We start from the raw sequence: 24,434 nt of genomic DNA on the forward strand, positions 1-24,434 counted from the left end.
GGTGCAGCCAAGTGGTTCTTTTCCATTTGGGCACCTTGCACTTAACCCAGAGATGTTCTAGAAACATTTTTTGTGAGGCAGGGACAATTACTCATAGACCAGTGTCAGTGTCAAATACTATATCCACGCCTTATTTGTTTATTAACCAGACAACTTTAACATTATCTTCTTCAGCAGACTTGGCTTCAGATGACTTTGTTGTTTAAAAAGTCCATGAATGAATAAATTAACAAAGAAACCATCTTCAAAGAACAAAGTAAAACCTATAAAAGGAAACACTGAAAGTTCTGAAGACAGTTTCAGAATTGGAATTTCAAAAACAGTGATTGTGAATCAACTATACTCCAGTATAAAATAAAAATTAAAAACAGTGATTATGACTTTCCAAATAATTTTCTTTGGAAGGAACAACATTCATTGTTTTTATGCTTTCTTGTGTGATGGTAAAAAAAATTTATAAGGTTGATTACTTTATAATCTGCATCTTGAAGATCTAGAATTGTACCTGGCCTGTAACCCTGCAGTAGTTTTGAAATCATCCCATTCTTTTGGAAGAAACAAATAAATTGTATTTTATAGGTGGCTATGGAGCTACAGCTTTAAATATGAAACGTGATCCTTTACATATGAAAATCAAAGGAGAAGAGTTTCCCCTGACTCTGGGCCGGGATGTGTCTGGTGTGGTGATGGAGTGTGGACTTGATGTGAGGTACTTCAAGCCTGGCGATGAGGTGAGTTATCACATTCCACTATTCCTTCTCAAAATGTGCAGATTTAATTCTGCTGCTTTTGGAAATATATTCCATATCATTGACCTTTTTTCTTCTTTTCAACAAATATAGTGAGCTTTGGCTGGAGCCCTCATTTTCTTGGTTCAGTTCTTCTTTCTGTTGTTTCTAGTTCTGTCACAATAGCTTGCTGTGCTTGAACTTTTCTCAATCTAGTGCTTAAGAACTGCAAGACTTTAAGATATATATGATTGGGACTCTTTAAGTCTTTAAATGACAATTTCTACCTTATGGGTTAGATGGTTTTAAAATAGCTAAAGGTTGATATATCACCTGTCCCTTGTCACTTTGAAATTTTTTTTTTTTTTTTTTTTTTTTGCGGTACGCCGGCCTCTCACTGTTGTGGCCTCTCCCATTGCGGAGCACAGGCTCTGGACGCGCAGGCCCAGCGGCCATGGCTCACGGGCCCAGCCGCTCCGCGGCATGTGGGATCTTCCCAGACCGGGGCACGAACCTGTGTCCCCTGCATCGGCAGGCGGACTCTCAACCACTGCACCACCAGGGAAGCCCGTCACTTTGAACTTTTATACCAAGAAATTAAAGTCAGCTTATAATAATAGCTAGCACTGTTCTAGTTGTTTTTCATAAAATAACTCACTTAATCCCTATGAAGTAAGTACAGTTAGGCCCAGTTTACAGGTGAGGAAATCAAGCTATAAAGAGGTCCCACAGCTAATAAGTGGTAGAGCCAGGATTCGGGCCCCAGAGACTGTGTTCTTACTGGTACTCTAAGTAGCCAGTAAATACAGCAGCATTTACTGGTATCTACCTCCAAAGTGGTTTGACTTGGTAAATCTAGAATCATACTAAACAATACATTGATATCATGTGAAAATAACTCTATTATTTGCTGGATTGCTGGCTTGTGGTTTTTTCCACAGGGTGGCGTACGTATTGGGGAACACTCTCATGTTTAGCTTTGGCTTAAAAAGATCTGTTTCTAACGAAGTTGTTTGTGTTTCAGGTCTGGGCTGCAGTTCCTCCCTGGAAGCAAGGCACTCTCTCGGAGTTTGTTGTAGTCAGTGGGAATGAGGTAACTCACCAGTTCTGTGCTGAAATGCCACTGGAAAGTAGAAACAAAGACTGACAAATATCTCTGAAATAATTGGAGGTTTTTTTTTTTTTTTTGAGAGCAGGTTCAAGTTTTATGGGTAGATTTGAAAGAACCGAGATAGAGAATAGGAATTTTTAAAAGATCTAAAAAAGTATTGGATGTCATTTAAATAACACTGCCTGCCAAAGCGTTTATCTTTGTCTTGTGGAACAGGGATTTGGAGCAAGATCTAGAAACCCTGCTGTGTTTCTTGGTTTTATCCAGTATAAATAGTTGAAACCAAATATACCAAGTGGAGCATACCGATTCATCATAAACAAGCATGGAAGTATCAAGCTGTTTCAGATAACTTTCAAAACAGGAGTCTAATCAAATCCAGTCAGGAGGCCTAATAATTCGAAAGAAGGGGGTTAATATTAAGGAAATTGCCTACAGAAGGGAGGGCAGGAAGGGAAAAAAGATTAGAAAAAAGATAAGATTAGAAAAAGTCTGGAAAGATTACCTTCCAGTAAATGGGGGTAAAGGAAACAGCTGATCACAGAAACAAATGAGAATGTATTTATGAGGGTTCAAGGTTTATTTGGGTTTATTTCTGGGTATAGTTAGGACTAATGGTATTGTTGAATGTGGTCTTTTTATGAAGCATCAAGCAGCGGTATCTGATAATGTAACCTATAAAACCTTACTGAACTTCTGCGAGGCAGGTTGAGTCATTTGGAGAAATTCCTTAGGGCTAATCTTGGAGTAGGGTTTGCAATAACCACTGAACCTGGCCGAATGTTATACCTCTGAACATAGTTGGATTCCTGTGAAGGTAGATATACTTAATTGTGTTCATAGGTTTGCAAGTCATTGCTTATTTTTGACTGTTCTCTTCAAATCTAGGTCTCTCACAAGCCCAAATCACTGACTCATGCTCAAGCTGCCTCTCTGCCATATGTGGCCCTCACAGCCTGGTCTGCCATAAACAAGATTGGTGGCCTGAATGATAAGAATTGCCCAGGAAAACGGTGAGTATCAGTGGTGGCATCTAAAGCTCCCTTCTTTCCTTTGGTGACGTCTTTGCAGTACATTTGTCAGAAGCATTAAAATTAGGCTCACTTACGTGAGCAGAGTTGTGCTAACAGTCAAAACAATTTCCAAAGAACTCTTGTGCCAGTTTGTACTTTTTTAATCTCATTCTGTTGATTCTTAGCTCAATCAATTGAGAATTTTAAAAATACGTAGATGGATGTTAGGAGTCTGAACCTTCTAAAATGATGCAAAATTTTTGTACGTCCATCTCTGGGAAGAAGATCCATAGCTTTCATCAGATTCCTAAAAAGGTTAAGACTGACTTCTTACAGATTTTAAAGAATGATGCAGTTGCTCTCACACTTGAAGGTTTCTATGAAAAACAGATATAAAGGGTGTGAATATTGTTGAGTTCTCTTAGGCTCTGCGCTCTCTCAGGCTCCTTTAGGCAGTTCTGGTGCTTCCAGGACTTGGAGGTGTGCTTGCTGAGTCTGCAAAAACACAGTGAGTGTTAGATGTTCTTGAGTCCATATTCAGATTCTGCTGCTTTCTAGCTGGGTGGCCCACTTGGACACTTCTCTTTTGTGAGTTTTGTTTTAGGGGTGAAATGACATAACACATATAAAATCAGTGGTACAGGTGGTGGCACACAGAAGGCACTCAGTACATGGTGGCTACTGTTCTTAGCAATGCAACTACTGGATTCTTTGTGTTTCCGAAAGTTGGCATCATAGGGAAAACGGGCGATTTTATTATTTGGTGAGAAAACTAGGTCCTCAGAACCATTCCGTGATTGGGAGAGAGCTGTAGGTCAAATTTTGTTTTCTGGTTGCTAAAGATTGTGCCGGAAAAATAACAAGTCTGTATCAATCTATACTCCTGTTGTTATGAAACATTACACTTTACCTTTAATGTGTTGGATTATAGACCTTGAATTTAGTGAACGCTTCATAGCTGTATTTCTGAAAGCAGTATAAAGGCTATTCATCTAATGGGGTGTTACCCTTCATCATAGAATTCAAGGTAAATATTCTAAAGGTCAACGCTGTTTATTTTTTAAGCTTTTGGGCCTTATCATTCTTGAAGTTGCCATTTTGGTCCCACACTTTGTTTACATTAAATCAGTTTGATCATGTAGATTTTTCTAATGGCTTGCCTTAGTTAATAACCTTGCAAAAACCGTGTTCAGGATTTTTAGATGTTTATTATTATTGTAGGCTCTGCAGTGACATTGATGCTTTGTTTTGTTTTTCCTTAAAAACATTCAGCTTTCTGTGCCCCCATGACCACTCCAGATAGAGAGCTCTCATTCCTTTTGCTGGGTCGGGCCCTCCAGGCATACATTTTTTAGTATTCTGTAGAAAATGAGTTAGAAACTGATCTATCTCTTGTCTTCCCAGTTTATCGTTGGCTTTGTAGGTACTATGTTATCTTCTGTTTAAGCAGTAATGGCTTGGAGCTGGGGAAGTAGAGACCTGGATTCTTCTCTCTACACTGCTACTATCTAATCAGCTGACCACATGCATGCTTTTTATGGTCTCTTTGCTGTTTCCACCAAGGTACTGAGTGTAGGACAATGTAGGTTGTTAGGTGAGCTTTGAGAAGTGGAAAGTTTTATACTTATAAAAGTGATCTATATGTTATATTGAGTTGGGTCAGTTCATTGATTTAGCCACATGTTAACCACACTGGAATGAAATCCACTGTAAACAGCCTCACTGGCTCACATCATGGACTTGTGTCACATTCCCACACGTGTGGTGACTCAGAGGATGCCTTTGGTCCGAGTGGCAGTGAGAGCTTGGCCCTTGGTGCTCTAGGAAATTTGTTTACCGAAATTATTACACATGGGTAGTAATAATGGCCTTCCTCTCCAACTCCTTATTTTTATTTTTATTTTTAGAAATTTTAATTAATTAATTAATTTTGGGGGGCTGCGTTGGGTCTTCGTTGCTGTGCGCAGGCTTTCTCTAGTTGCGGCAAGCGGGGGCTACTCTTCGTTGCGGTGCACAGGCTTCTCGTTGCGGTGGCTTCTCTTGTAGAGCACAGGCTGTAGGCGCGCGGGCTCAGTAGTTGTGGTGGGCTCCGTAGTTGTGGCTCGCGGGCTCTAGAGCGCAGGCTCAGTAGTTGTGGCGCACGGGCTTAGTTGCTCCGTGGCATGTGGGATCTTCCCGGACCAGGGCTCGAACCCGTGTCCCCTGCATTGGCAGGCGGATTCCTAACCACTGCACCACCAGGGAAGTCCCTCCAACTCCTTATTTGTGAGAATCACATGAGAGATGGGAGCACCTTAAAATACTGTAAAAATAATTTTACATGAAGAAATTACTATTATAGGGGGATTTTACTAACTTAAATGCAGAGGTTCTGGTGTCCAAAGTGACTTTTTTCAGTTTGACTATCCTTTGTGATTGGTGGAGCATATTTTGGCTTCTCTAAGCAATAATTATTCTTTTACTGTTAGCTCTCGGCATTAAGGGAGTCTTTAGTCTGCACAAAGCAGATCAGTGTTTGTCATCAAGGACCAACAGTGTTTTTCTAGCCAGTTAATTAAAAAAACCTAAAACTAACAATGACAAAAACACCCACCTTGAAAGATTTTACAGGACTTCTTTGTAACAAACAGCTTTTTGAAATTAAGAGCTTTCTAAGGCCTCAGTGGTGTTTTGCTTTTCCTTCTTTGTTCTATAATTATATTTCTGTAACAACTGAGCATCAGTTAACCAAGGGGATAATTTAATATTGACGTCATGTGTCTTTTTTGCCCACGCTCTGGTATCACTAGAAAAGTCAAATGAAATGATTTCCCTGTTATCAGTCCATCCATAGTTTCTTCATGATTTATTCCGTAGGAACACATAGATAACTTAGGGTTCTCAAGATGAATAGAACTTTTTAAAAAAGTGGTTACACCGGATATTTTTGGAAAAGGGTTCTATTTGATGGTTATATTTATGGGTAGTGTCATGCTCTGCCTGAAATTCATCTCTTGCTGGGAAGTTGTACTTCACTGTTTGACAGAGGTATTAGAAAGTGTTAGAAATTGAACCATTCCTCCCCCACAAAATAAATTTCACTTTTAAATTGTGTATACTTGAAACTCAATGAAGTGGGTTTAGGAATGCTTTTCCCTTTTTCTTTTTTGAGATTAGGCTTTAGGACAATAACACTTTGTCATATCATTGTAAATTAGGTGTCTGATTAATTCTGTTTATAGAATTAGACAGGCTCAAACATAAAACATTGTATCGCCCCACCCCCGCCCCCACCCCACCCCCACCCATATGCTTATACCGGTAATTACAACAGCTTCCTTCTTTCAGCTGCCTTGCCTGCCTGTCCTTCCCCCACCCGACCCACCTGTTCCCCCGCCCTCTGCACTCCCACCACCCCTGGGGACTTTGGGTTTTCATTTGCACTTTGACTAGGTTGTACGGGGAGAGGGGAAAGGGGAAGGAGAAAGAAACCCGTGTGGTCTACTTGCTTGGAGAAATCCTGGGGTTGGGAGGAAGGGTGCTGGCTCTGGCCTGGCCGGTGCGCTGCGGATGAATCGCCTCCACCCCAGGCCTGTTTTCCAGGGAGCTCCGGGAGGGCTCCGTTAAAGGAATTAGTAGCAAACTCTTTCCTGGCCCTTTGTGTTTTACAGATAGTTGCCCCTGTCACCTAGAAAACTATCTTGTGACGTTTAGGAGTCGTTCACTCTTCAGCACACTGTAACCTCACTTCCGGCCTTGCCGATCAGCTGCAGGTGTTCTCACCCGGGTCATAGCCGACCGAGTTGCCAACCCAACGATACTTTTCAGTTCTTACAATTTGACCTCTGAAGTCTCTGGCGCTGTTGCCCACTTTTGTTATGCTCTCACTTTTTCCATGGTTTCAGGGACACTAAACTCCTTTAGTTTTCTTCTTGCCTTTTGAACCAGTTCTTAGCATTTTTAAAGGCTCCCTTTCCTCCCCCAGCCCTTGCACTGTACCTGTTTTCCCGTTGTCTCCCTCCATCTTTCCTGTCTCCCAGGGTTATCCCATCTGCTCCCAGTTTCTTTGTATATTTTGGTAACTTGAGATCCTGTTTCTGACCCCATTCTCTCTACTCAGTTCCATCCAGTTAGGTGTCCCCTTTGCAGCCGAAACTCAACTTGTGCAAAACAAGACTTACCGATGACCACCCTGACGCTTTCTCTATATTCCTGCTGTCAGTTAACTGTCATTTCCCATAAGCCAAAGTATGGTATTGTTCCCAAACCCTGCTCCCTCCCCTTCTGTGCAAATCGTTATTGTCCATGTCATGTAAAATTTAGGATTGTTGTCAGATTTGGAAAAATGTCTTCCAAGTTTCTTTACGAGTTGCAAGATTCCAGGGCATCTCATGTTTCCTTGTGCAGTGAATAAGCCCAAAAATACTTTTGCATTTTAGTTGACAACCTTCATTAACTAGCTTGTTGTGGATATCTTCCCTATAGTGGTGTCAAATGACAAAAATAATACAATTTAATAACCAGTTTAATATCCTTTATTCAACGGAAAACCGTCCACAAGCGGCAGAGCTCTCTTCCCAAGGGATTTTGGGCAAGACTGTGTTTTATGCAGCGTTAGAAGTGGCAACACAGAAACAAGGCGTGATTGGCTAGGAGGTCTGATTTCCCTATAAGGCTAGCAGGTGCTGGTTTCTAGGGTGAGGTGAGCTAAAGCTGAGTTGGAGGATGGTGATTAGTGCTAGGTTTCCTTGGCAGTGAGGCAGGCTGGGACATGGGCTGGGCCACTGGGGCAGCCTCCATTTTGTGGGTCCTGAATCACAAATTAACTTTATCAGTGATGCGTTGTACGTTTTTACATGTCTTTTAATTGGAAGAATTTTCTACAGACCAGCTTCTGGTTCTGTACATTTCAGACTTCGCTTCTCTTTCACTGCTCATATAATCCAGTGCTAGGTACCATGATATTCAGTCTTATCGTAATAAAATGTTATGATACCTTGTGGTGTTGACTTAGTTGGGAAATAGGAATATTCCTGGAAGGCATTCTTAAACCAGAACAGCCTGTAGTAACTTAACTGTACTCAGAAATTACTATGAACCACAGCAGTATTTCCCACTAAGCCCAAAGCAGATGTATTTCCAAATCAAATCTAGTGTCACCTGACAAGAGAGGAAGTATCATGGAGAGGAAAGTAGTGGAAAGAGGTGGCAGTTTTACTGATTGTGGTTAGTAGGGAGGAAAGATAATTTTCCGTCTACCCTTCTGAGTTCTCTGCCTACCCTTCTGAGTTCTCTGCCGAGACCTCTGTAATAGAAGACAGGGAAACAAGAGAAAAACAAACAGAAGTTTCTTAACATGTGCACCTCACGTATACACGAGAGATACCCAGGAAAAATGAGTTAACTCAAAGAGTTAGCTTAGAATTCAGGCCAAAATGCCATCTTTAGTTCAAGACAAAAGACAGAGGAGTGTAGGGAAGGCCAGTTGTGGAAAATTTACCAGGAAAAGCAAGAATAAAGTTAGTTACGCAAATTTAAATTGGTGCCTTCTCCATTGATAAGGGTCTACAGTTATCTCCAGGGATTAACCTTTGCCCTTCTTGGTAAAGAGTAAAGCAGGCACCTTTGTAAACCTCTGTCCTGCTTTTAGGCAAATAGGGGGAGTACAGAGATTTCTTACATCCACTTCTCAGTTGCCTTCAGCTCTGAATAATTCTTATGCCTAAGTGGTATATTTTGGCGTGCCATATTCTTCTACCCTTCATTAGCATACCTTACTTTTGCAAGTGTTACAAAAGCATATGTCTGTTACCCTAAAACTCGGTTCGCCTCTTGGTGGGTGTCAAACCAAAAGACACAGCCACGCCAATGATAAGGAGAAGGAAGGATTATCACTTGCAGCAAGTAAGGAGAACGCTGGGGCTCCTTCCCAAAGCAGTCTCTCCTCCAAACAGCAAAACTGGGTAAATTTTAAGCTAAGAGAACATGAATATTCATGAAGGGGCTTGGCCTTTAGTTGATTGAAGTCACAAGGGTCAGAAAAGGGCAACATCATCACCCCTTAGGTTCCAGTTCCTCTGGTGGTTGAGTGCTTCAGGCTAATCTTTATCACTGACAGAACTGGGAGTCATTACAACTGACATAATGTCTTTGCTATTGTGACTTTCTTGCCTGATAAGAGTTACTTCTGCATTCTTTTGTTCCCTTAAGATCGTTAATTACTGAGACCTGTTCAAGGGCAAGCATTGTGTCCAGGCTTATATTACAAAATGGTTTAGGCCAAAAAATGGCTTCTCTTCTGTCAAGAAAGCCCGGCCTGGTTCTCTTTCTCTGGGGATCCCCTACCCTATCTGCTTACATGTCCATTCAGATACATTGCTGGGGCTCTTCTCCAGGCCTTGTGTAAGTGGGAAGGACTGAAGCTTAAGCTTCACTGGCTCTGTAGGGGAGGAAAAATGTCTTTCCTCTGCTCTTTTAAGTCTTGGCTGGGGCCCCCCATAACAAAAGGCAGATAAATTAACAAGAGAAAAGCATACACATTTATTTGTTTGTAAGTTTTATGCAACATGGGAGCCTTTATAAGGAAATGAAGACCCAAAGAAGTGGTTAAACCTGAGCATTTTTTTTTAATTGAAGTACAGTAGGCATGTAGTATTATGTTAGTTTCAAGTGTACGACACATGATCCGACAATCAAATGTATTACAAAACGGTCACCACAAGTCCAGTAACCATCTTTCACCATACAAAATTATTACAGTATTATCGACTGTATTCTTTATGCTGTATATTACATCCCCATGACTTACTTTAAAAAAAATTTTTTTTTATTAGTTTCTGCTTTATAACAAAGTGAATCAGTCATACATACACATCTGTTCCCACATCCCTTCCCTCATGCATCTCCCTCCCTCCCACCCTCCCCATCCCACCCCTCCAGGCGGTCACAAAGCACCAAGCTGATCTCCCTGTGCTCTGCGGCTGCTTCCCACTATCTATCTACCTTACGTTTGGTAGTGTATATATGTCCATGCCTCTCTCTCGCTTTGTCACAGCTTATCCTTCCCCCTCCCCATATGACTTACTTATTTTATCACTGTAAGTTTTTATCTCTTAATCCCCTTCACCTATTTTGCCCAAGTCTCCTTCCCTTCTGGCAACCACCTATTTGCTCTCTGTAAGTCTGTTTCCTTTTTTTTTTTTCTTTAAATTTTTTGGCTGCACGGCATGTGGGATCCTACTTCTCCAACCAGGGATCGAACCCGTGCCTCCTGCACTAGAAGCACAGAGTCTTAACCACTGGACCGCCAGGGAAGTCCCTGTTTCCATTTTTAAACCCGAACATTTTTATGCCAGCTTTGATGAAGAGTGGAGAGTCGTGAAAAAAAACGTGATAGGACAAACACATGCGCCAAGTGTAGCACACTGAGAAAACTTAGCAAGGCCTGTTAGTTCTGAGTCCTCACTGTGTCCCATCTTGGAGATAAGGTGCTCTTTTCCTCCAGGTATAGGGCGTACACCTCTCACACGAGGGTCTTATGACCAGCTTCATGGGAGAAGATCAGAGAGTCCTTCCCTCACATGCTGTTTCTCGAATTCCTTCAGCTTAAAATATTCAGTCTGCTAAGGTGCCGTATGTTCAGGTGGCACTTCCTGAATCCTGTTACTTCCATGGTAAACCTCCTCTGACCATGCTACTTCTCTCATCCATTCTCATGTTGCCATCATAAATGAGCCTTCCCTCTGTCTTCCTTCCTCTGCTTTGCACCAGATGGAAGGAACCAGTGTCTTGGAATGGTTCCCACTGCCTTTCCCATTTGGGGAGATGTGTTCCCAGTACCCCGGGTTGAAATTCTGAGTACATGTTCCCCAGAACCATCGTTATACTGTGTATAAGGTTCTTGGTCCATTATGGGTTAACTAAACCTTTTTAAAGGGCTACCCTGGGCATCTTGCCAAGATGTATAAATAGCTTTGTTTTCATGGGAAAATGTGTTTAAAGTTCTGAACAACTAATTTACACATGAACTCTTCTGTAAATTGGGGAATGTCTGCATGAATTACGGAGGAGTGGAAGAAGGGCACCCACAAATGCAGGCTGTCTTAGTCATGTTTGGTTGATTTATTTTGTAATTCTATTCCCCTTATTCAGATTAAGTTTCTCACTTAAGGGAATAAATTTAGCATATTATGATATGCTTTGCTATCTTTCACCCATTTTTCCTCCAGATTTAAAAGTAGTGTGTGAAACTAAAAGATGAGTTGATACATTTTCAGCATCATCCTTATCTTTTAAAGACCATTTATTTCTACTGATGGAAGATTTAGCGTATTTAAATCAGCTTTGTTTCGGAGCCATTAGGACTTAATGAAGGGCACTGTACTCTTGTGACTTTTTTTTTCCCCTTACAAATATGTGGTCCTGGGGGAATCGTGAAGGTCATATACTTCTACGTTAGAAAGGTGGAGAAACTAAATATAAGCTTAAATTAGATTGAAAATGCCAATTGTCATTCACTAACACCTAGAGTACACCTCTGTGATTATCATTTCATAGCTGATGAATCTGAGGCCTAGAGATTCAGTTAATGAGAGAGTTGGGACTAGATCCCAGGTCTCTAGATATCTGGCTCTGGCATTCAGAGATTTCTGGGGCTTAGCCAGAATGTAGAAATTTGAAAGGCAATTCCCTACTTTTGGATCGCCTGCTGTTTTGTAGTATGTTTCATATATATATATATTTTTTAAATTTATTTTTTATTGAAATATAGTTGAATTACAATGTGTTAATTACTGCTGTACAACAAAATGACTCAGTTATACATATATATATACATTCTTTTTCATACTCTTTTCCATTATGGTTTATCACAGGATATTGAATATAGTTCCCTGTAGAATATTGTTTTGAACTCAGCAGAAATTCCTAAGTTTGCCTTGAACGAATTTATTTTATAGCTGTTCTTTAAAAAACTTTGGGGTCTAGAATTGCTGAAGTAATTTATTACCTTTAGGAGGTTGCCATCTTCCCATTCTCTTTTGCATTCCTGTTTCATCTGTTCTTTTTATTTGTTTATTTTTGCTTTCTTCTTTTCACCATTTTGTTGTCATATAAGGTGATGAGATAAGAGATGGAAGGAAAGCCGTTTTCAGAAATCTGATTTATTCTGTTTTCTTTGTCTCTTGGCCTGATTTTGCTGGCCATCCTGTAGCCTTAGACTACAGCTTCTCCTTTTGTGGATTCCAGTAAAGAAAGTAAATAGAGGCTGTGTTTTCTTGCTGGAAAGTTTTTTTTTTTCCTCCAAAATTTCTTCTTAGGCTGTACTCCCCTGGCTAAGTCAGAATTTTTTTTTTTTAATTTTATTTTATTTTATTTATTTTATTTTTTATTTTTTTGCTTTATAACAAATTTAATCAGTTATACATATACATATGTTCCCATATCCCCCTCCCTTTTTTTTTTTTTTAAAGATTTATTTATTTATTTTATATTTATTTTTGGCTGCGTTGGGTCTTTGTTGCTGCACGCAGGCTTTCTCTAGTTGTGGCGAGAGGAGGTTACTCTTCGTTGCACTGCGCGTGCTTCTCATTACAGTGGCTTCTCTTGCGGAGCACGGGCTCTAGGCACGCGGGCTTCAGTAGTTATAGTTCATGGGCTCAGCAGTTGTGGCTCGTGGGCTCTAGAGCACAGGCTCAGCAGTTGTGGCGCACGGGCTTAGTTGCTCCACGGCATGTGGGACCTTCACAGACCAGGGCTCGAACCCATGTCCCCTGCATTGGCAGGTGGATTCTTTTTTTTTTTTTTTTTTTTTTTTGCTTTATAACAAATTTAATCAGTTATACATATACATATGTTCCCATATCCCCTCCCTTTTGCGTCTCCCTCCCACCCTCCCTATCCCATCCCTCCAGGCGGTCACAAAGCACCGAGCTGATCTCCCTGTGCTATGCGGCTGCTTCCCACTATCTATCTACCTTACGTTTGGTAGTGTATATATGTCCATGCCGCTCTTTCACTTTGTCACAGCTTACCCTTCCCCCTCTCCATATCCTCAAGTCCATTCTCTAGTAGGTCTGTGTCTTTATTCCTGTCTTACCCCTAGGTTCTTCATGACATTTTTTTTCTTAAATTCCATATATATGTGTCAGCATACAGTATTTGTCTTTCTCTTTCTGACTTACTTCACTCTGTATGACAGACTCTAGGCCCATCCACCTCATTACAAATAGCTCAATTTCATTTCTTTTTATGGCTGAGTAATATTCCATTGTATATATGTGCCACATCTTCTTTACCCATTCATCCGATGATGGACACTTAGGTTGTTTCCATCTCCGGGCTATTGTAAATAGGGCTGCTATGAACATTTTGGTACATGTCTCTTTTTGAATTATGGTTTTCTGTTTCATATATTTTTATGTGTAAGGCAATTAGGGTGTTGATGCCTTGTCTCGAAAGATTGTGATACTGAAAAATGTGATTGTAGAGGACTTAGGTGCCCAGATGCTAAATACAAAGTGACTCAGTCGTGGAAAGGAAACTAGTTGGTCCGCAGCACGTGGGATCTTCCCGGACCAGGGCTTGAACCCACGTCCCCTGCATTGGCAGGTGGATTCTTAACCACTGCACCACCAGGAAAGCCCTCTCTCATGTTTTTACATCAGCCACAGTGCAGTTCCCACTGACTGCCGAAGAAGATATGCATGTGGACTTAGGAAGTAAGAGAAGAATGTGACTAAAATTCTTGGCAATTTTGAATTATAGTGCTTTTTTGTAAAGAGAGTATTTCCTGGGCCCTTACTCTTTATAAACCGATAAGCAATACATGGAAGATACAGCAGTACACCTTTCTTCACTCTACAAATAGGCTACTACTTCGGTGAAGTTTGAATATATTTCACGACCATTATAGCAAGCTGGGTAGAAAGTATTCCCACTATGTAGCACTGAAGGGAAGGGCCACAGGGGGTAAGCAACAGCAGTATTTTCCCTTTGTATTGCAAGTGCTTTGAAGAGTACAAGAATAGTTCCTTCAGCCATAGCGCTTCAAACCATGGAGGACCAGCTGACTTATTGCTGGCTTGAAAAATATATTTGCCTGCTGTCCGTTTTGGGGACTTTCTTTGTTTAAAGAAAAGTACAGGCCGTGGTTGAACCTGAACAAAACATGGAGTTTGCGTGACCGGAGAATGAATGGTGTGCCCCCAGGGCTGCTTCACAAACTGACCTGCTGTCTGTAGTACTTCTTTTGGCTTGCTCCTTGCCTGTTTTGCTCGCGGGCGCCGTCCAGTGGCACCATCAGGAACTGAAGCTGCTAATGCAGAACCACTCCCTCTTCCACCAAGCGCTGCCAAGAAACACATTTTTGCTTTTTCATATGGAGGAGTGAGACTGCTTTGAATCAAGAGTTATGGGGAAGCTATGAACTGACAGTAATGAGCTGGAGATGTGTCTGGCCATTGGATCCTTAAGCAGCCATTGTATTTGGTATCCTCTTAATTCTCAGGGTGAGAATTAGAAATTCATTTCAAGCTTTTCTTTATTGGAAGAAATTTTAATGCAGTCTTTCAAATAGCCAGGTGATTCCCTCATTTGGGGTAGTAGCAATTGTTGTTAATTGTGGGATATAATGCTGATTTCGATTATTTTTATTTATTTAATTATTATTTTTTTTGCTGCGTTGGGTCTTTGTTGCTGCGCGCGGGCTTTCTCTAGTTGCGGCGAGCGGGGGCTACTCTTTGTTGTGATGTGCGGGCTTCTCATTGCGGTGGTTTCTCTTTGTTGCGGAGCACGGGCTCTAGGCACATGGGCTTCAGTAGTTGCAGCGCTCGGGCTCTGTAGTTGTGGCTTGCGGGCTCTAGAGCACAGGCTCAGTAGTTGTGGCTCATGGGCTTAGTTGCTCTGTGGCATGGGGGATCTTCCCGGACCAGGGATCGAACCCGTGTCCCCTGCATTGGTAGGGGGATTCTCAACCGCTGCGCCACCAGGGAAGTCGCTAGATGATTTTTAAAGTCAAGCAACATTGATCTGGCATCTGCTACACCCAGGGTAGTATGGCTGGTGCTGGGCGTAGTATGAGGTCTCTGTCCTCAGAGTCTTGCAGAATGGCCTGGGCAGCAAGCATGTGAATGAAAGTTAACAATGTGTCCAATGCCAAATGCGGGCATGGATATCAGGCTCAGGGCTATCTCTAGGGTATTGCACAGGCAAACTGGGATTTGAGCCTTTGAGGGAAGGGGAGACCTCAGCAGGCAGTGAAAGGCATTTGAGAGCCTGAGGCATGGGCCAGCGTGCATGGGACTTGGGGTTCCAAGTGAGGGGACTAGGGAGGCTCAGGTGGAGAGTTCTGTTCCAGAAATAGAGGAAGTCGGAGTTGCAAAAAAGATTAGATAGTGAAGAACTTAAATGAGAGTTTGACTAGTTACATTTCTATAAGAATTTGCCAAAATAAGAGGGTAAAAAATCCCATGGATGAACTAATTTTGGGATGTATCTGTGAAGCAGTCTTAGTGCTTCTCCCCTCCCCCACCGTGCCCCCATTTAGGAAGCATTAAAGCTATTAAATGTGTGAATTGAAGGATTTTAGAGGAGTTGATCTTTAAAGTTTCTTTTATTCTTCACAATTTATGATTCCATGAAATTAAAAGTAACTCTTCTAAAAGGAACATCATTTTCAAAAAGACTTGTCTTAATTACATTTGATGGTAATTTGGTGGTAATTTCAAAGGGAATAGCTGGCTTACAAATATTACTAATAACTTCTAAGATCTAAAGGGTGACAACCAGCCTTCTGTGATTTGGGTAAGAGAGAAAAAATAAATAAAATGAAACTAGGGTTAAGATTGTAGACAGAATGTATGTTCCAGGTGTACCTGATTGAGATAGGTGACAAAATTCCCTGCACTTTCCAGCAGCCAAGTCAAAGAGGGACCCACAACCTGCAGTTATACAATTTGCAATGACAGATAAATAGAAGCATAGCTACTCCCACCAACTTGGTCTTCAGAAAAATGTTTTTTTCCTGTAGGCACTCATAAAGAGAATTCTCAGGAAGAATTCTCTCAACAGTATCTCCTTAGCTAATGTAGTGTCAGATATCAAACGGACACTTTTTATAATGTCTCTCAGCCTAGACTGGTAACAGAACACCAAAGTGCAGTTCAGTACAAACAATTTTCTGAGGACCTGAATCTATGCAGTCTGGGGAAGGCAGTTCACTGGAGCTCTAGCTTAATTCAGAATAAAATGTGAGAATATGTAAAGCAGTGATTCTTGACTAGTGATTTTCTTTTGAATCATGCCTTCTTTGGGAAATTGATGATAAGTCTGGATCCTTCTTCTTCCTGATGCACATATGCATGATCTCACCAAATTTTGCATGTTATTTCAGTCAGTTCACAATTTCACAGGGTTCACACCCTCACAGCTCTCACCAGCGCTCATCCACAAACTCCAGGCTGCACATCCTTGGTCTAGAGTGGCAGAAAGACTACATACAGTAAGGAAACATGGTAAAAACCTGGAGCACAAGCATGTTTGTGCTGATAGAACAGATTCATCTGCTTAACAAGAAACCAAATTGAAGATAAGATTGGTTTCCATTTATGAAAGCTGGTGAGCGTGATGGGACGTGTCTGAACAAAAGACGTTTATTCCACTTTGGCAAGAATGTGGTCAGGAATGTGATTTTTCTTAGAGAGCAACTGAATATACTGTAACACACTAAAAAGGATCCCAAAGCTCCCTCTTATAGAGAAAGCTATGGTAATTTAAGCCTAGAAAAATTGTAAGACAGATGTTACCAAGAAGCATCTGAGCTACTTTAAAAAATACAGATCATTGGTATTTTTGGTATATTGTATTCTTGGCAAAGAGTTCATAGTCTGTCTAACTTTAAGCACTTATAGGTTCTTGGTGAACCTAACAATTCCTTGTGTAGTAGAACCTTGGGAAGCTGAATGACTTTGTTTGCTTTGGGGATTATCTTTGAGCCAGTTACATGTTGAAAACGTCTTGTTTGTTTATCCAGTTACGTTGGCTTAATATTTTCATTAGTTATAGTTTTTTTGCATTGCAGTGTTTTAATCTTGGGTGCTTCAGGCGGAGTTGGTACTTTTGCTATACAGGTAAGACAATTTCTTTATCTTGTGAATAGGAAGATTATTATTTTCATGAATTTATAAATTTATATATTGTGAACTATTTTTCCTTGAAAGGTGAGAGAAATTACATTCATTGTGATTTCAGCTTGCTCTTCTAAGAAGGAAACTTTCTAATGTAGAAGGAAGTATTAACCTTTCCAGTGGTTTAATATATGAGTGAGTTTGTGGCTGTCCTATATAACAAATATAGGAAAGCTTTTAAGGAGGAAGACCATGGGCAGTGAAAGTGGATGGAAGTTTGCAATTCTGTAGAAATTGATAAGCTGGTTCTAAACTATATAGAGAAATGCAATAGCCAAAATGCTGTATAAAAACGACAGTACTCCCCCAACGTGCTCTACAGATTCAGTGCAGTCTTATCAAAATGGCAGCTGCCTTTTTTTTTTGCATAAATGGGCAAGCTGAACCTAAAATGTATACGGAATTGCAAGGGACCCCAAATTGCCAAACAATCTTGAAAAAGAACAAAATTGGAGGACTCACACTTCTCTAATTTAAAACTTACTTATAAAACTACAGTAATCAAAGCAGTGGTACTGGCATAAAGATATATATATATAGATCAATGGAACAGAATAGAGCATCCAGAAATAAACCTATGGTCAGTTGATTTACTTTTTAAAGGTTTATTTTATTTTTGGCCACACCATGCGGCATGTAGGATCTTAGTTCCCCAACGAGGGATCCAACCCGTGCCCCCCTGCAGTGGAAGCACAGATTCTTAACCACTGGACCACCAGGGAAGTCCCAGTGGCCAATTGATTTTTGACCTGGGTGGCAAGACCATTAAACAGGGGAAAGAATAGTCTTTTCAGTGAATGGTACTGGAGCAACTAGATGCACATGCAAAAGGATGAAGTTGGACCTCTACCTCACGTCATATGTGAAAACTAATTCAAACTGGGTTAAAGACCTAAATGTAAGAGCTAAAACCATAAAACTCTTAGAAGGAAACATAGGAGTAAATCTTCGTGCATTGGATTTGGCAATAGATTCTTAGAGATGACACCAAAAGCACAAGCAAAAGAGGAAAAAAATTAGATGAATTGGACTTCATTAAATTCAAAACTTTTGTGCATCAAAAGATACTATCAAGAAAGTAAAAAGACAACACACAGAATGGGAGCAGATATTTACAAATCACTTATCTAATAAAGGTATGGTATCCAGAATATGTAAAGAACTCTCACAACTCAACAACAAAAAGACAATCCAGTTTAAAAATCAACAAAGGACTTGAATAGACATTTCTTCAAAGAAGATATAAAAATGGGCAGTAAGTCGATGGAAAGATGTTCAACATCATTAGTCATTAGGGAAATGCAAATCAAAGCTGCGATTGAATGATTGGCTTAAGGAGATGTGTGTGTGTGTGTGTGTGTGTGTGTGTGTGTGTGTGTGTGTGAGAGAGAGAGAGTATGTATACAGAAAGCAATATTACTCAGCCATAAAATATAAAATATTGCCATCTGTAGCAGCATGGATGGACCTAGAGAATATTATGCTTAGTGAAATAAGTCAGAGAAAGATAAATACTATATGATATCACTTATATGTGGAATCTAAAAAAAAGTAATACAAATGAATCTATATACAAAACAGAAACAGACTCACAGACATAGAAAACAAACATATGGTTACCAAAGGGGAGAGGGGGAAGGGACAAATTAGGAGTATGGGATCAATAGATACAAACTACTATCCATAAAATAGATAAGCAACAAGAATTTACTGTGTAGCACAGGGAATTATACCCAATATCTTCCAATAACTTATAATGGAATATAATATGAAAAAAACCCTGAATACCTGAAATTAACACAATATTGAAAATCAACTACACTTCAATTAAAAAAAAAAACACAATGAGATATCACTTCACACCTACTAGGATGGCTATTAAAAAAATGGAAAGGGGCTTCCCTGGTGGCGCAGTGGTTGAGAGTCTGCCTGCCGATGCAGGGGACACGGGTTCGTGCCCCGGTCTGGGAGGATCCCACATGCCGTGGAGCGGCTGGGCCCGTGAGCCATGGCCGCTGAGCCTGCGCGTCCAGAGCCTGCGCTCCGCAACGGGAGAGGCCACAACAGTGAGAGGCCCACATACCACAAAAAAAAAAAAAAAAAAAAGGAAAATAACAGTGTTGGCAAGGATGTAGAGAAATTGAAACCCTCATATATTGCTAGTGGGAATGTAAAATGGTGCAGCTACAGTGGGAAATAATTTGCAGTTTCTTAAAATTCTTAATTCTATGTTGAACATAGAATTGCCCTATGACCCAGCAATTCCATTTCTAGGTATATACCCGAGAGAAATGAAAACCTATGTTCAAACAAAAACTTATATACAAATGTTCATAGCAGCATCAATATTCATAATGGACAAAGAAATGGCAGCAACCCTAATGTCTATCAACTGATGAATAGAAAAACAAAATGTGGTATATATACACAATGGAATGTTATTTAGCCATCAAAAGGAGTGAAATTCTGATACATAATACAACATGGATAAACCTTCAAAACATTATGCTAAGTGAAAGAATTCAGACACAAAAGGTCGCATTTCTGTATGATTCCATTTATGTCATGTCCAGAAGAGGCAAATCCATAGAGACAGAAAGCAGATTAGTGGTTGCCAGGGGCTGGGGGGAAGAGGGAATGGGGAATGATTGCTTGATGGGTGTGGGTTTATGTTTGGGGTAAGGAAAATGTTCTGGAATTAGATAGTGATGATGGTTGCACAACATTGTACTAAAAGCCACTGAATTATACACTTTAAAATTGTTAAAATTATGAATTGTGTGTAAATTTTACCTCAAACAAAACAAAGCAAAGCGCCCCAGGCCTCTAGGAACGGGATGGCACCTAGTGGCTGCTCCCATTGTGGTCACATGTTTAACTGGCTGGCTGCTGGGAGAGCAGGCTTGATTAAGCCTCCCTCAGGGTGAGGAGAGAGGCCCTTTCCCCAGTAGGGGCCAGTGAGCGCACTCAGAGGCTCTGCCACATGGCTTTACAGGAGGGAGAATTTGGGTGCTATCCTTCTCCCCAGACCCCACCTCAGACCTTTTGAGGACCAGGATAGTGCTGGAGTTTCTCATCCACCTGCTCACTGAATTGGGAGAGAGGGGAAAGGACTCCCAGGAGATTCACACCTTGACTTCTTTCTAATTCACCATTAGATACTGCTATGGTCTGAATGTTTATGTCCCTCCAAAATTCATATGTTGAAGTCCTGATGCCCAAAGCGATGGTATTGGGGCCTTTGGGAAGTGATTAGGTCATGAGGGCAGAGCATTCGTGAATGAGATTAATGCCCTTATGAAAGAGGCCCAGCAGAGCTTCTTAGCCCTTCTACCATGTGGGGACACAGAGAAGGCACTGGCTATGAACCAGGAAGAGGGCTCTGAACACATCAAGGTGTTGACACCTTGATCTCGGACTTCCAGCCTCCAGAACTGTGAGAAATATATTTCTGTTGTTTATAAAGTACCCAGTCCGTGGTATGTTGTTATAGCAGCCCAAATGGACTAAGACAGATACCCAGGGCCTGATCCACAGATTGTCAGTAAATGTGGGTTAATGAATAAGTAAATGGAAGAAAGGAAAAGAGGGAGGAAGGGAGGGAGAAAAAGAGAAATATCATACCCTGCTGATTAGAGTGTAATTGGTACAACCAGTTTGGAAAATAATTTGGCACCATCTAGTAACTCTGAATATAAATTGCTCTATGACAACCTAACAATTTTACGAATGTACTCTGTAGATAGGCATATGGTCATCCCTCAGTATACCAACCTCAGAACCAACCTCAGATTGGTTCCAGGATCCCCTTGGATACCAAAATCCATGGGTGCTCAAGTCCCTTATATAAAATGGCATAGTATCTGTATATAACCTACACACATCCTCCCGTATAATTTAAATATTCTTTAGATTACTTGTAATACCTAAACACAATGTAAATGCTTTGTAAATAGTTGCAAGTATACTGTTAATTCAGGTTTTGCTTTTCGGAACTTTCAAATTTTTTTCCCAAATATTTTCAATCCCTGGTTGGTTGGTTGAATTCAACAATGTGGAATTCTTGGATACAGAAGGTCAACTGTACATGCATGTTCACCAAAAGATATGTACCAGAATTACATGTATTACCCCCAACTGGAAACAACTCAAATGGCCATCAACAGCAAAATAGGGAAGTAAATTGCAGAATATTCTTACACTGGAACATTACACAGCCATGGAAACAAACTATAGTTGTGTGCAATGAAGTAGATGAATCTTACAAGTAGGAAAGAAGTCAGAAACAAGAGTACACCTTATATGGTTCCATTTAATGACACTCAGGAACTGGTGAAACTATACAATACTGTTTAAGGCTGCTTATCTACATAGTAAATCTCTTTACAAAAAGGCGAGGGGAGGCTCATGTAAAAGTCCTGATAGCTGTTATTACTTCTAAGGGAGTGAGGGGGGTTTTGACTGGGAGGGGGAAGTGAGGAGATGTTCTAGTTCTTAATCTTGAGTGATGCTTAAAATAGTATTTGCTTTATAATAATTTGTTAAGCTGTACATTTATATTCCATGTACTTTTCTCTGTGTGTTATGTTTCACAATGAACATATTTTAATAAGATTAAACAGTTGAGTAATAGATAAATATCAAGGTAGAATAACATATCTACAGAAAATGAAAACACATTGGAAAACATCAAAATGAAACCTGCAATTTCAAAAACAAGCTAAAAAAATGATTAAAAATACGATAGAGGGCTTCCCTGGTGGCGCAGTGGTTAAGAAGTTTCGAGCCCTGGTCCAGGAAGATCCCATATGCCATGGAGCAACTAAGCCCATGCGCCACAACTACTGAGCCTGCGCTCTAGAGCCCGTGCGCCACAGCTACCGAAGCCTGCGCGCCTAGAGCCTGTGCTCCACAAGAGAAGCCACCGCAATGAGAGGCCTGTGCATGGCAATGAAGAGTAGCCCACGCTCGTTGCAACTAGAGAAAGCCTGCGCAGCAAGAAAGACCCAATGCAGCCAAAAATAAATAAGTTAAATAAATTAATTAAAAATAAACAAATTAATATATCTAAAAAATACAATAGGGAGCATGAAAGAATGAAATAAATCATAATTGGAAAACTCAGAAAAAAAGTAAAAAAAAAATTATTTAGCAATGGAGACTAAACTAGAAGGAACTCAATAACAAACACATAATGCTGGCCTGATAGAAACAGAATGTGTAAACAGGAAAAATTGTAAATTACGAAAGAAAGGAAGAGATAAAAACAGATTCAGAGAAAGTGTCAAATATTGAAGACAGGAACGAAGATTGCTATATGGATAATAGGAGTTTCTGATGAAGAAAACCGAAACAAGGGGATAGAACAAATACTAAAATCAGTAATTCAAGAAACTTCCCTGCTTTCCTGAAGTTAAATGATTTGAAACTACATATTAAATAACCAAAGCACTTATCTAAGAACATGGACCCAGAATGAGCAATATCCAGGGGAGCTCTAGTAAAATTACTGGCACTTAAAGAAAAAGGAGAAACAAACAAAAAAAAACCTTGGGACATTTTCATTTTCTTTTTTTTTTTTGGCTGTGTTGGGTCTTCATTGCTGCATGCGGGCTCTCTCTAGTTGCGGCGAGCTGGGGCTACTCTTCGTTGCGGTGCACGGGCTTCTCATTGTGGTGGCTTCTCTTGTTGCAGAGCACGGGCTCTAGGGTGCATGGGCTTCAGTAGTTGTGGTGTGTGGGCTCAGTAGTTGTGGCTCGCGGGCTTAGTTGCTCCACGGCATGTGGGATCTTCCCAGACCAGGGCTCGAACCCATGTCCCCTGCATTGGCAGGCAGATTCTTAACTGCTGTGCCACCAGGTTTTTTGCTTGTTGTTTGTTTTACAAGGGGGAGGAAAGTAGGTTTACTGAGTACATACTAGATGCTAGATACAATATCCTGGTGCATTTAATTATTTTAATGTCTAATCTTCTGACAAAACTATAAGGTGGGCATTACTATTCTTATTTCACAAATGAGGAAACCAAGGCTGACAGAGGATATAATGAAAGGGACTTGGAAAGAAAGATAATTAAAGTCAAACTTGGTCCTTATGGTCTAGAATTGAGTCAAGTGGTTAAGTAGAGGAAGTTTCTCCATAGTACTGCCTTCACATTTCCCTTTTGGGACCGATTCTTTTTTTTTTTTAACATCTTTATTGGAGTATAATTGCTTTACAGTGGTGTGTTAGTTTCTGCTTTATACACTAGGGTTTTTTCTTTTTAAGAAAAAAAAGCAGTGTTTTTTTTTTTAAAAAAAGAGCATGTGACATGTAAGTAAAATTCAATTATCAGCAGACTTTTTGACAACAGTGCTTTTTTTTTTTTTCTGCTGTACGTGGGCCTCTCACTCTTGTGGCCTCTCCCGTTGCAGAGCACAGGCTCCGGACGCACAGGCTCAGCGGCCATGGCTCACGCGCCCAGCTGCTCCGCGGCACGTGGGATCTTCCCAGACCGGGGCACGAACCCGTGTCCCCTGCATCGGCAGGCGGACTCTCAACCACTGCGCCACCAGGGAAGCCCTGACAACAGTGCTTTAATGCTAGTGAAGGGAGCAGGGATGGAGTAACATATTTAAGACACTTGAGAAGGAATATGCTAAGAATTTTATATATAGCAAAACCGGGCTCCATACACTAAAGGGCACATACGAACTGTTAATAACATGCAAGAACTTGGGGAATATGTTCTTCTGATCCCTTTCTGAGAAATCTACTAGAAAATGAGCTTCTGAAAACTAAAATGGCTAGAGAGACATCGAACCAAGGACTGGTGGTAACTGTTAAATATAAAGTTATCTGTAGAACTAAAACTAAATGAGGGCTTAGAAAAAGAGAGTGTAGTATGTAACAGCCATATGCTCTGACAAGGTAAACAGTACAGCTGTTTTTAAAAAGCGGAGGAACAGAGAGCATATATTAAAATTATTTTAATCCTTTCATTAATCATATTGGTAGTGATATTAGTACTATTTTTCAGAGACTGTTATGTTGTAATATACAATGGAACAGTTGGGTATTTATGGCATATTTTAATTGTCATCCCCTTTGTCTTTGACAACCAGGATTTTAGGAGTGGAGGAAAGGAGATACAGATGTAACAGAGAAGAGGTTAAGTAAAAGCTTGACAGTCTGGAATTTGAATTGGAAGTATCAATATGAACTCGAGATATTTTGTATATGTATGTATGTAAAGCTGTCTCTTGAAATATCATTGCTTACACACAGAAAAAAATGCAGCTCCTTGGAGAAAAGGCAGATTCCAGATCTAGGGCGCAAAGTGTACGAGAATGAGCCTAGAATATATTAATAGCAAGGAAGTTAGTAAAGGCTAGTTGAGCCATGTCAAAAAGACTCAGTAGGGCTTCCCTGGTGGCGCAGTG

At 40.5% G+C, this 24,434-nt stretch overlaps 1 protein-coding gene across 5 annotated transcripts in view; it reads left to right on the forward strand.

Moving 5' to 3' along the window:
- RTN4IP1 (reticulon 4 interacting protein 1) overlaps positions 1-24,434 on the forward strand; it is a 49,225-nt gene that overhangs the window by 4,181 nt on the left and 20,610 nt on the right. For all 5 annotated transcript variants that reach the window (XM_082633945.1, XM_082633946.1, XM_082633947.1 and 2 more), the window contains exons 2-5: positions 580-731; positions 1,753-1,821; positions 2,728-2,852; positions 16,909-16,957. In XM_082633945.1, the coding sequence (XP_082490071.1) occupies positions 580-731; positions 1,753-1,821; positions 2,728-2,852; positions 16,909-16,957 (395 nt within the window). The remainder of the gene's footprint in view (positions 1-579; positions 732-1,752; positions 1,822-2,727; positions 2,853-16,908; positions 16,958-24,434) is intronic.

The sequence above is a fragment of the Mesoplodon mirus genome (assembly GCF_964341445.2).
Source record: "Mesoplodon mirus genome assembly, chromosome: 10".
Taxonomy (NCBI): domain Eukaryota; kingdom Metazoa; phylum Chordata; class Mammalia; order Artiodactyla; family Ziphiidae; genus Mesoplodon; species Mesoplodon mirus.